A 12,219-nucleotide genomic window follows, 5' to 3' on the forward strand; every position below is an offset into this window, starting at 1 on the left:
CTTTCCGACATCCACCGAACGCCACATAACGTAAATTCAGCTGTATTCGAATTCATTCAATTCAAAGACCTCGCACCTCGCAATATGACTAATAGCGATGTATAAACATCAACGTATCATTTTATTGTGTGGTGTTGATGTGATGTGTTACAAAATATGATTCATAATAACGAGCTGATAATTTCCTGCTTGTGTTTTCCTTTTCCCATAATAAAATTAAAATAAATAAACGATGAGTGCTCCAGTGCCAGCTCCTCGTACTGTAAACAATGAACAGAAAAAACCTGTCCCTACACCTCGAAGACTAATTCCAATTATAAACGAAAACCAGCCAACTTTCAATGAAAGTCTACCAGAAAAAGATCTCACCAGCAAGGAGTGCGAGTCAAACTTCAACTCGTTCTCTCGTCGGGTACGTACCTTTAGTAACACATCAAAGCAAATTACGGAAGAGCTTGCCGGAAAAGTTCACGAGAAAAAGAAGGCGGTAATCGAAGGTACAAGGCAAAGTGTACGTAAAATCACAAGACGATTTACTACCGCCGGAACAGAACAAAGCCCGCCGCCTCAGCCGAATGAAGACGACCGCCGTTCCGAATCCGACGCCGATATTTTTAATTCCATCAGTTTTCGGTCGCCGATCAAACCGTCGCTAAGTGAAAATACCTCACTTTATACGAATGTAACCATCGAGACTCAACTGCATAGTTCTTCGGAGGACTCCGTAAGCCTCCCGCCGCCTCTACATCCGCCTCCTCCATTGAGGGAGGAATCCATTTACGACGCCCCCCAATCCCTCACTTCGGGAAGCACAAACAGTAATAACTCGGAAAGCACTTCGCTTACGCAACCGGGCAACTACGAGAGTGTCTTTCCCAGTTATCCCTACTCGGACGCCGACAATGTAATCGTAGCCACCTTGGAATCGACGAGCTTGTCTCGATCCAGTTCGTTTAATTATTATGATCCCGTGGCAAAATCGGAGAGTATCTATACCAATGTCGACAACACTCCAATTTTAGAAGTGATGCCAGCGGAAGACGGCAAGTCGGAAGACAGCTTTGACACGACGTCTCACATGGACATGAGGAACAGCCTCTACGAACAACACGTAATTCGACCACCACCACGGACAAAAAAGCTCAGTCGACGTCCGACTGACAGTGTCATTCTCCAGTTCGATCCGCTAACCAACACTAGCGCTAACTTGTATTCCAACGTGAACGATTTGAAAGCATTGGAAGAGCTCTTACAGGGAGAGTTGTACGGTACGATTTCGAATGTGGGCACCTTCGACAATTGGAGCGTGTCGACCGAGTCGGAAGCTGAAGAGTATTTAAATCCTCCGACGCCACCTACAAGGTCCGATTCGTTACCCGAAGAGGTGCCCGTTGTTCAGGAGAAGTCGAAGACGAGTTGGTTCGTGGCAGATGCACCCGCCACAAAAAATGCGTCGAGTAACGGCAATAATTTAGAGTCGAAGGCAATGAACTGGTTTAAGCAGGTGAATGTCGTGCTGAAAAAGGCACCGGATATTGTGAGGGGTAATAAGCAAAAGGACAACATGGTAATGCGACCCATGTTGTCGACTAAGGCGCTCGTACAACAAAAGGGGATGTTATATAAGGTGACGAGTGGACCTGTTGAGGACCTTTTCGGAGAGTTTAGTTCGAGGTGGTGCATACTTGAGAAGGGCTGTTTGACGTGTTACTCTGATGGTTCCTCGGATAATGTTAAAGAATATTTTTCCATGAGTTCCATCCTTAGTGTTCAAGCACTCGTGGATCAAAAGTACAAGTATGTATAATTCTTTTTTTGTTTTTATGACAATATATAAGCAACACTTGCTGTGAAGTCTCAATATTTAACTATGATAGTCCACCTAGGAGAATGAAAACCACCAAAAAAATTGGGGTACCTACCAGTCACTTCCACTACACTGATCAATCCTATACAAAATTCCAACTACTTATGTACGGTCATTGACAAAAGTAATGGTTGCATCTGCAACATAAGCAACCAACATCACATTGGACTCCCATCTGTTTCTTCAAGGGCGAGATATCTTCATTTTTTGATTCGCATTTCCAAGTTGCACAATATATTCAAATGTTGGTTGCGTATGCTGCAGGATTTACCTATTCGGTGATCATTACTTTTGTCAATGACTGTACATCTACTACCATCATCTAAATCAGTGGTTCCCAAACTTCTTCCCATGGCGCCCCCTTTCTGAAAACTAAACGTGCTGACGCCCCCTTCCACGATTAAAAAAATAATACTGGTTTTACTGCAAAAAACGTAATTATAAACAAAAACTTATGTACATGTTATTATACAGGGTGTTTCTTTCTCATTTTTACTGTGGGGACTCGTAAACCCGAGGGGGTAACATCTTCCCGCAATACTGTCACAAATTGTCTGCAATCACTTGCAATCCCTGTTATTACTATGGCAATCTCCCTCACAGTCCCACATTCGCTTTTGCAATCTCACAATTGTCTAAAACCATTGAATTTGATAGTTATAAATTCAATGCTAAAACAAACCCGCAATCGTCACAATCTAACAATCACAATTGCAATTGTGCACAACCCCACTTGCTTTCAGGTACAATCACACGCCACGCGGGGTTAGGCAAAAAAGTTATTGAACCTAACCTTATTTTTTTTAATGGAACGCCCTGTATTATTTAATAATCTAAAAATGTAGCATACTAACTTTTAAAAAATATAATACACTAAGGATGATATTCAAAAAAGGCTCAAAAAAGATATAAAAATGGTCAAATGATTTTAAAAGGTACGTAGGAAAATCAACAAATTGTCAATCTCAGAATGAACCTATAAAAAGATATTTCTTATATTGCGACTGTTGAATTATTATCTGCCATTTTAAAATGAGTAATAGTATGAACAGATGCAGTATTTTTTTCTCTGAAAAAAACCTATTTAGACTTTTGCTCTAAAATAATTAGGGGAGCTAGTAATTGACTATAAAGAAATTACCATTGAAATCCCTATGCTGCGTCGCGCTAGGCACCACCCTGTATATAATGTTTTTAAATTTTGCATCAGAATCTCGATCAGAATGTACGGTCTGAATTTCTAGCGCCCTCGGATACGCCCTGTCAGGGACTTTCTGAGCGTGGTGCCACTTGTATGCACCTCGTTTCTTGAAAGATTAGTTATCGCCGATAAAGAACGAAGGCGAGTGCAATCTTTCCGAGAAATATGACGCGTACTATACTAGAAGACTCACAATCACTCGGGAATACTAGAGTATATAAGCAAATCAAATTGCGTTTCAGTACAGTTCCAATTTCAACGCCGAAGTGATAAATCAATTCATTGCAAGATGATTTAATAACTTGTTGAGAATCCCCCTTTATAAAAAAAGAACGTCGACAAAATTATGTCATTTCACCTGTAGAAAACGATATAAAAAAGTCGCATTTTTTGTTAAAAAAAATTTGTCCACTCCCCCACCCTTCATATTTCTGAAGTTGATCGTGAAGGTCGAGATCAAGGACATCCTCGAGGTCGTGACCCATGAGCCCCCTTTAGAATTGTACAACTTTTGTATGGAACTTTTTTCCAAAAAAGATGGCGCCATCAAGTTATTAAATCGTCTCAAGGTAAATGAATCACCTAGTATGTTATACAGTAGAATTCTGTATGCGACATCACACTCTATTTGATGGTATATTGAAATTGCCGGCATCCTTCCACTTAAACCGGAAATCTATGCAACGCGTTTCTGAAATACCATACATTTGTTTTTGTAAGATACTATACGACAACAGTCAACATAGAATATGCATAATATTACATATGGTGAATATACAAAAAAAATGTGCTGTGGCTAGCACAGATATTATCTGCGCATGAGCGATTCTGCCCTTTTATGCCTATGAATATGGGTACCAAATTTGGTTCCAATCGGTTCAGCCGTTTAGCTCGAAATGACAGGCTTGCGCATGCGCGATTCTGCCCAAAAGCTTTTCAGCTCTTCCTTTTATGTCTAAAAAAATGATTACCAAATTTTGTTCCAATCGGTACAGTTGTTTAGCCGGAAATGAGAATACAGACGGACAGACCGACAACATTGAGATTTTGTTTGATTCGGATTCCTGGTGCTTCAAAACGTGTATCGATATCCGTAAAAAAGTGGGGGGTCATTTTTTACCCCAATGCAGTACCTTCGAGAATACCTCTCTTACTACCATTGCCATTGCTTAGGTTCACCCTCGGGTTCACCAGACAAAGCGCTACCTAAAGGCCGGAATCCTCTAGCAAGATTTCTCGCGCGAGTTGCTGTCTGATAGCACTGTCGAGGTGTACATACCACTGTAAGTCGGACGTACGGTGGTATTTACACATTTATCTCCCAGATTTAAAGGTTGCTCGAAGGTTGACTATTTGGCGAGAAAATTTAAACCATTTTTTTAATTTTCAATTTTAATAGCGACTCAATCTGGCCAACTGCGGGCGCTATTGCCAATAATAATGTTGGCTTCAACAGGATGGGGCACCCGCGCACAACGCCCTAATCTTGCCAGAATACCTATTGGACAAATTTTTTTACATGACTCATGCAACTTGGCAGAATGCGCGCTAGATTTTTGTAGGAACTTTCTAGAGCTAGAGAATCTCCAACATTAATCATCATAACTGTGCCGTGCTTGGATTTCAATGCATCCTGGTAACAAAGACGATACTGTAGAGTCTCATTCCCCAATTTCCATCGGCATCTCCAGTTTGTTTATGACAGGACTGTTTTGATTGCTACTAAACGGAAAATTGCATTAATCTTCAAATGAAGGAAACCCAGATAGTGTACGACTTATTTAAAGCAAACTAATGATATGATGTCAATAATTATCACTCAATGAAATGATGTGTCATTGATAGTCAATGTTACGCATTTCCTGTGTCTGTATTAGCAGAGTTATTCAGACTAAGACTAGGACGCCATAGGATTTGAGTCATCCCATCTGCTCACTATAGAAAACAAAACTTGTATCTTCATAAAAATATCAATTTATTATTTTAAAAAGAGACGTTAACCGAGGCGTTAACAGCATATTCAAAATTTCACATTAAAAAATGGCCTCGATCAAGACCATATAATCAAATTCATATATGCTAAACCTTGCCTCTCTTTCTTAATGTTAATTGAACTATTTCAAATGTGTATTACTTTTATTTAGCTGTTGTGCGAAAGGATTTTGAACCTGGTACCCCATACAATGGGCGTAAATTGTTTTCACACTCCAATGATTTGTTTAATTCGCGTTTAATTATTATTGACTGTAAATAATATTAAGTTCCCGGTGGTGTTATTGTCAATGAACGCGTAGTAAACATACATAATTAGTTTTCATGGCAAAATTTAATTTATTACAATCTTCCTTGCATGAAGGGAACAAAATAATTTATAGGGTCAAGGACTTGAAATCGCTGGACGTTGACTTTTAACTAATTCGAAACGGTTTGTTGATAGGTACGACAACGAAGATTTGCATTGTTTCGAAATCAATGTCTCTGGAAAAAGTAGGGGCGGACACGTGTACGGTAGCCAGAGTATATCCGAGAGGCGCGTCTGGATGCAAAGAATAGCGGAGTGTCTGTTTAGTAAATTTCCCACCAAGGTTCTTGCGGAGTATAGCAGAATAGGATGGGCGTATATACGAGAAGGTAGGTAGACTAATCTTTGTGATAAGCGCTGTACAAACAAAGGCTTTATTAACATGTTGATAAGAACTATTGTCAGATACAGAGAAGTGTATTGATGTTTTAATTTGATTTTATCTATCGATAAATTTTTGTTATACATATTATGCAATCGATTCGCTAACATTATTCACGTACTGTATGCCATTTTGAATTTTAAAATCAGTAGATTCTGGGAAATAAAATTTTCTTGGATTTTTATAATATAATTAAATTGTTGAGTGCAGAATCCCAATAGGGAACCAAGTACCTTTTAAATGAGATTGAAATTTAGTACTGTCTACTATTAGTTGTTATAATGTTATAGGCATAAGCGGCGAATGGGTTGGCGCATGGCTCATATTGAGCCAGCGATCCTTACACTATGCAGTAGATAAGAGTGCCCCAAAAACTATCGACTTACGCAAAGCTAGGTGCATAGTGCTACAGAACTTTCAAGACAGCGAAATTGTGCCGCGAACAAATGACAAGGGACCGAATATGTTACTCGATTACCCCGGAGGTGTTCTTTACTTACGAATGTGGACCATAAGAGAAACTAAGGTAAGGCCGCACTTACATGAGGATCACCTCTAATCGAATAATTTTAGACTTGGTGCTGTATTCTGCGTTTGGCAGCGCATAACAATGGCGCCTTATTAGAACAGCAACAGTTAACAAAGAATGACATTCCAGTCATAGTGGAAAAATGCATTAATTTTATTTATGCTCACGGTGCGTATTTCAGTGGTTCTAAGTTGAGTTTCAGGCTTTAAATTGCAGGGAGTATGGTGGAAGGGATATATCGAAAAGCTGGCAGTGGAGCAACAGTTTTAGACATATTGACGCAGTTTCGACGAGACGCCTGGGCGGTTCAACTCACCTTGGACAAGTACAACGAGCACGACGTCGCCACAGCTTTAAAACGGTTCTTTCGTGAACTTCCCGAGCCTTTGTTAACCTCAAGTAATCAACAATATTTGTACCAAGTCTCACGTAAGTCACAATAATTGGTGATGGACTTTATTAAAAATGCCCTCTAGTTGTAAAAGCAACAGAAGAAAAGATAAGAATGTTCCGAGCTCTTTTTGATTCATTTTCATCAATCACCTACAAGACAATACGACGCCTACTAGGCCATCTTCATTTTATTTCCACGCAATCAAATCATAACCTAATGACTGCCGACAATCTTGCCACAGTTTGGGGCCCTACACTTATGTGTTGTGATGTAAGTATTGATTTACTACTATTGAGGTAAAAAGTACGTAGACTCGAGTTCGAGAGTTAATAAACAAATACACACTCGTCAAATTTGAATGAGCTCGTCAGATGGTACCCTGTACATAAAAATTTGCAACAGTTTAATTTAAACGAAATTAGGGGCGCAATTGGATGTTTCAGCTCAGCGTGATAGACGAGAACGTGTGTGCCCATTCGTTCGGATTCATGAGAGAGACGCGTCAAGGACGCAACGCGACATTTACATGCGCGTTTAAAAGTTTCACACAGTGGAAAAAGTGCTAAATATTGTTCCACAAGTGCTTTTCCACACACAACAATTAATCAACGTGTAGAAACAATTTTCAACGTCAATCGGCCAGTTTAGAAGAGGTAATTGCAGTTGACTACATACGTTTACACATGATTTCCGTGGAGGCAGCTATTACATGTACCTATAAAGTTTTCGTTGTTCGTGATTAGCACGTCGTATATTCATGGAGCAATTGCCATTCAAATTGACGGTTGTTGTGAAAAGGATGTAAGATTGGAAGGCCGTCATAATCCTGCCTTTGTCTTGTTCTACCTTTCCATAATTATGTTCGAAACCAGGGTCGTTTATCTGCATTTTCTTCTCTTTACATCGTTGCGCGTAAGACTTTGGGGTGAATTATAATTAAATCTATCATTGTGTATTCATTTAAGATAGATTTTTCTGTGAGGATTCAAATCTTACATAGAATTGTTTTAAATGGTACCGTATAACGTTTGCATCATAAATAAAGTAGACGTATGACGTAGGTATTTATTGATTTAAAGGTATTATTCAGGTAACCTATCGATTTTGGTTTTGGTAGGATATTTATTTACCACATAATACATAATAGGTTTTTATAATAAGCAAAGCAAAAAAGGTAAGTTTCATACAACGAACTATAACCTGAGTCAATGAGTCAATAAGAAAAATCAACATCATTGGTGTAAGCAACGTGGAGACATTTTCAAACCTATATATATTGTGAAACGAAGTGTCCTTTTTTAAAATAAGTCGCTTAAAAGAGTGAGCAGATTGTATCAAGTTTAATTATCTTGTCAATGAAATCTTTCTTAACATGCATTCACATTTTGGTTTTTGTTGCTACTATAATAGAGTCAATTTTGACGAAAATATTCACTGTGATACCAAAAAACAAGTTTTCCAATGGCACTTTGACCGATTTGCGCTGCGGCGTAGTTGGTTAGGTCGCATAAATCACAGTCACATTTTAAGCAATTTAACTATGGCACATTGGTTGCTCACTAATCAGTCAAAGCGCAGTGGTAGATACTGAGTCTTGTCTCAAACTCGATTCTACATACTTTTTGTGGCGACTTTACATTCATTAACTGTGATTTTTACCATTTAGGATAAAGACGACGCCATGACTCGCCACAACAAAGAATTGGCGGTCGTTTCTCAGCTAATCTCTTTGTATCGCAGTATCTTTCCCGAGAATCCAGAAGAAATTGAACAGGAACGTTCGATGCTTCAGGTTCTGCTAAAGTGCATGAAATCGCCACAGGGGCCTGTAAATACCAAAGCTTCTGGTGATTTGCGAATTTGGGTGTACTTATATAATAAGGAGGGGCAAACGTTTAATATTGCGGTGAGTGCGCTGGAGATCGCGATTAAGCCTGACTGAATCGATTATTCATGGAGTCTGTTAACTCATAGGCATTTGAGTACAGTTGTGTTTCAATTGGTTAACAGTGATTATCCTATTAATTGCAAGTAGCAGGTTAATCGCCATAGTCTACCGTCAGATCGATATTCGCGGTTAAGGGTAGAAGAATATAAGTAAGTAATCTTTCAGATTGGCCCTCAAAAAACCGCATATGAAGTCTTAGTGGAGCTGAGCACAAAAATAAGCTTGGGAGTGCATGAATTGCAACTGGAAGAGCATGTTTTAAATGATAATTTGGTGCGGCCCATACATCATTCAGAAAAGGTGCGTATTGTGAACCAATAGGCCGCTTGGGTTATATTTTAACCACGGAAAAAAGTTTCACAGATCTTTTTCTGCCCATGCCATGTAACTGTGAACTGTGAAAAATGTCTAAATTAATACAATAATGAATGAACAACTTTATAACCTTAGTAAAACCTTTAGTGCGAATTGGGCACTTAAATTTCAAACTGAAATCCAAAACCTGTGCTGTGCTTTTAGCTTGGTTTCTGGTAAGGAAGGGATATGGAGGGACGAGGACGAATCTTCTGGGGACGTCGTGCTTATTCTTGCTTTATTTTTCGTTCTGTTCATTAACTCTCCTCTTACCATTTGCTTTAAAAAAGGTTAGAGATGGTAAAAAACTGAGATTATAAAGTTGTTTTTTTTTACTGGAAGCTTATTTGCAGCACTTTTGTTTTGCTTTTGCAAGGTAAAAATTTAAAAAGTGAAATTAATAAATTTTTGACAGGTTCTACATGTAGTCTTAAGATGGGGCTATTGGGATGAACCCGACAGAAAAGATAACGCATTAATATTATCGCCTGTATCGAAATATTGGGAATACATTCAGGATAACCCTCTGCCGGTATCGGGGGAATTAAAATATGCCGATTCTAAAACGAAAAACTTTAAAGGGTATACGTTCGAGTTTGCCCAAGCAAAACTGAGCTATTACAAAGATAAGACGGTGAGTAGTCCTCCGCAGCACTTAAATGTACAATGTCCTTGTTTAGTGTTCGTGTAAATTGGGCTCGTGGAATATTGAGGATATGTTGTGGTACTTTGGACACGAACCTAAAAGAAACCCGCAGAGCAATTGGACGATAACCTTTATAACAAAAACGCAATCTTTGAAACGTACCCGAGCGTCGCCTTGGTTTGGTAATATAATCGGGTGGAGTAACCCAGGTGTTCGTGCGTCATGGCTTGCGGCGATGCTTAAAGCTGAACATCCCTCCGGTTTAATACCGCCACCGCAACATATTAATTTATTATCTACATGAGTTTAGATATCAATACGAAAAGGTCAGATTTCTTTTACTTGAATACTGAAAACCAAAGTGTGATAGTATTGTGCCTTTTTGTAGTCGATAAATCTTCGATTGTTCCTATACATCTTGAGTATACGCCGAGGTAAAATTGATTTTGACAGTATTGCTGTGAACATTGTGATAAAATTTGATATTTGGCAATTTGCCAATGTGTCGCTACATTGCTTAATGGCAGTTATTTCTATCACATTGCGTTTAATTTTATCGAGCATGTGGACATTTTAATTTTATTCTTGTGACTTATGGTGCTATATTACCTATTCTTTTTATTTATAGTCTTATCAAGTCTGACCAATTTTAGCTTAATTCACACCTGTAAGTGTAATTTTTCATTTGTTGGACATGTGCAATTATTTCCATTGTTTTTAAAGTATTAATAGATTTAAGTTTTATAATTTTAAATTAATAACAATTCTTCCTATAGTTCTTAGCCATTTTTAACATGTGATTATTTTAAATAATTTTAACCTTAAAAGATAGAAATTGTTAGGAAATTTTATATTAAATCTATGTATTTTATATATAAATCGTTATTGTGATTTATTACAAGGAATTAAACAAAATATTCCCATTTTGATCGTTCCCATACTATTACACATGGTCTATGGATTACGTATATTGAAAGACCCTTGGCAATTATAGGTGGTGCTTCTCTCAGTTGCAATCCTACTCGTTTTCATTGCATTATTCCCCTCTTCATGCTGGTTACAAATCTCTACCAGGGTTTCATGCCTCTTTCAGATGTTCTTTGCGTATCCTTTGTTCTCGTTTTCATCATGCCAGTTGCAAACTTCACGCCTCCTTTTTGTCTTCTTCACACCTGGAAACTTGCTCCATTCCTCCGCCAAGTCAAATCTTTCTCGTAGCCGTTCTACATTTCCATTACATTGCAAAAATAAACTTTGGAAATTGTAGTTCACCGAATAAAACCAGAAATAGGCGGGGAAAAAAGAACTTGCCAAGAAAAAAACCAGCCGCCAAATTAATATTAAATTGTGTAACGAAATTAATTGTTTGTAATGAAGTGAATGCATAACATAAAATTACAACAATATTACCTAAATATGTAGCATGTAGGTTTCCAGAGGTGACAGGTTAAAAACAAGTTTTGTGAATAATGGGTCAGGTATAAGCATGTACCAGCATTCTGAGAAAGCGTGAAATTCACAGGATTTGACTCATAGTTGGTGCAATAAAATCCTTCTGTTAAGAGCAAGTGGGAAAATTGCATGGCCTGTAGGGCCAATTCAACAAAATATGTGGAAATTGGTGAATCCCAACTCATATAACACACATAAATTATAAAACGCGGAGTTTTATTAGCAGAATCTTGTCCCGGAGATAGATAACTGGGCCCTCGTTGGGGGTTTTGAGCCTACGGTTGATTGTTGAGAGCAGTCCCGGTATTGATAGTGTCATAACTCATTTAATTACAATATTTTCCACTCCCGTGACTGTCCCTTCAAGGTGAAAATGTTTACAAACAACAAGTCAAGTGCCTAAAAGAATGATCAAAATTATAAGTCTAAAAAAAACAAAATGTTAACGGTATCAAACACATGAATCTGCACTGAAGTTAAATCAAAGATTGAATTATAAAAAATATTAAATTCTGCACACAAAACAAATGCTATATTATAAAGAAATGTAAAGATTACTACTGAGAGGTTCCACCCTGTATATACAACTTTACGACGATGCACACAATTTTGGGAGTTGCAAACATGCAATCTTTAGGAGGGGAAAAGCTGTCTGCGCCATCTGGAGAGCACGAACGTTGGTTATACCATATAATGGTTATACGCTTACGTTTGGTATCTTATTTTCAATGGCGATGGCGGAAGCATCGCCCCGTAAATGTTTGTTGTTATTTATGTGTTACTTAATGCAGTAGTAATCTTTGCATTTCTTTATATAGGTATCATATTTGTGTTTTGTATGCAGCATTTTTTTTTGTGAGTTTCAATCTTTGTTTTTGAAATTGACTTGATTTAACCGTAACGCAGAATCACATTTCGATACCGTTAACCTTTTGTTCCAAATCGTTACGTTTGTGGTGAAATGTTTACTGAATTTATGTTTTTTTTATTACATGGTCTTGACGAGAGATAATATTCATACAAATTTTGATCACTCTTCTAATGTGGAATCATTTTCTCCGTGAATGAAGAAGTCATGGGGGTGACAAAAACTGTATAACCAAATGAATTACGACACCTAATTCTGTGATTATGTTCGCCATCC

The 12,219-nt window shown here is 38.0% G+C and overlaps 1 protein-coding gene across 1 annotated transcript; it reads left to right on the forward strand.

Moving 5' to 3' along the window:
- Positions 1–10,354, forward strand: LOC116173727 (arf-GAP with Rho-GAP domain, ANK repeat and PH domain-containing protein 1). Its single transcript, XM_031491396.1, has 10 exons — positions 1–1,797; positions 5,506–5,699; positions 6,043–6,278; positions 6,326–6,449; positions 6,498–6,710; positions 6,758–6,945; positions 8,342–8,581; positions 8,789–8,923; positions 9,393–9,611; positions 9,658–10,354. Exons 1-10 carry the CDS (start codon positions 233–235, stop codon positions 9,925–9,927), a joined length of 3,384 nt encoding a protein of 1,127 aa, XP_031347256.1. The 5' UTR covers positions 1–232; the 3' UTR covers positions 9,928–10,354.
- Positions 10,355–12,219: the final 1,865 nt, after the last annotated feature.

This window comes from Photinus pyralis, unplaced genomic scaffold, assembly GCF_008802855.1.
Source record: "Photinus pyralis isolate 1611_PpyrPB1 unplaced genomic scaffold, Ppyr1.3 Ppyr1.4_LG6, whole genome shotgun sequence".
Taxonomy (NCBI): Eukaryota; Metazoa; Arthropoda; class Insecta; order Coleoptera; family Lampyridae; genus Photinus; species Photinus pyralis.

Excerpts from the sequence above, each read along its gene's own strand:
- LOC116173727 (XM_031491396.1), top strand. The coding sequence starts at position 233 with ATGAGTGCTCCAGTGCCAGCTCCTCGTACTGTAAACAATGAACAGAAA. Across the intron at positions 6,711-6,757 it reads ATATTTGTACCAAGTCTCAC|TTGTAAAAGCAACAGAAGAA; the intron begins GTAAGTCACAAT and ends AATGCCCTCTAG. Across the intron at positions 6,946-8,341 it reads CTACACTTATGTGTTGTGAT|GATAAAGACGACGCCATGAC; the intron begins GTAAGTATTGAT and ends TTTACCATTTAG.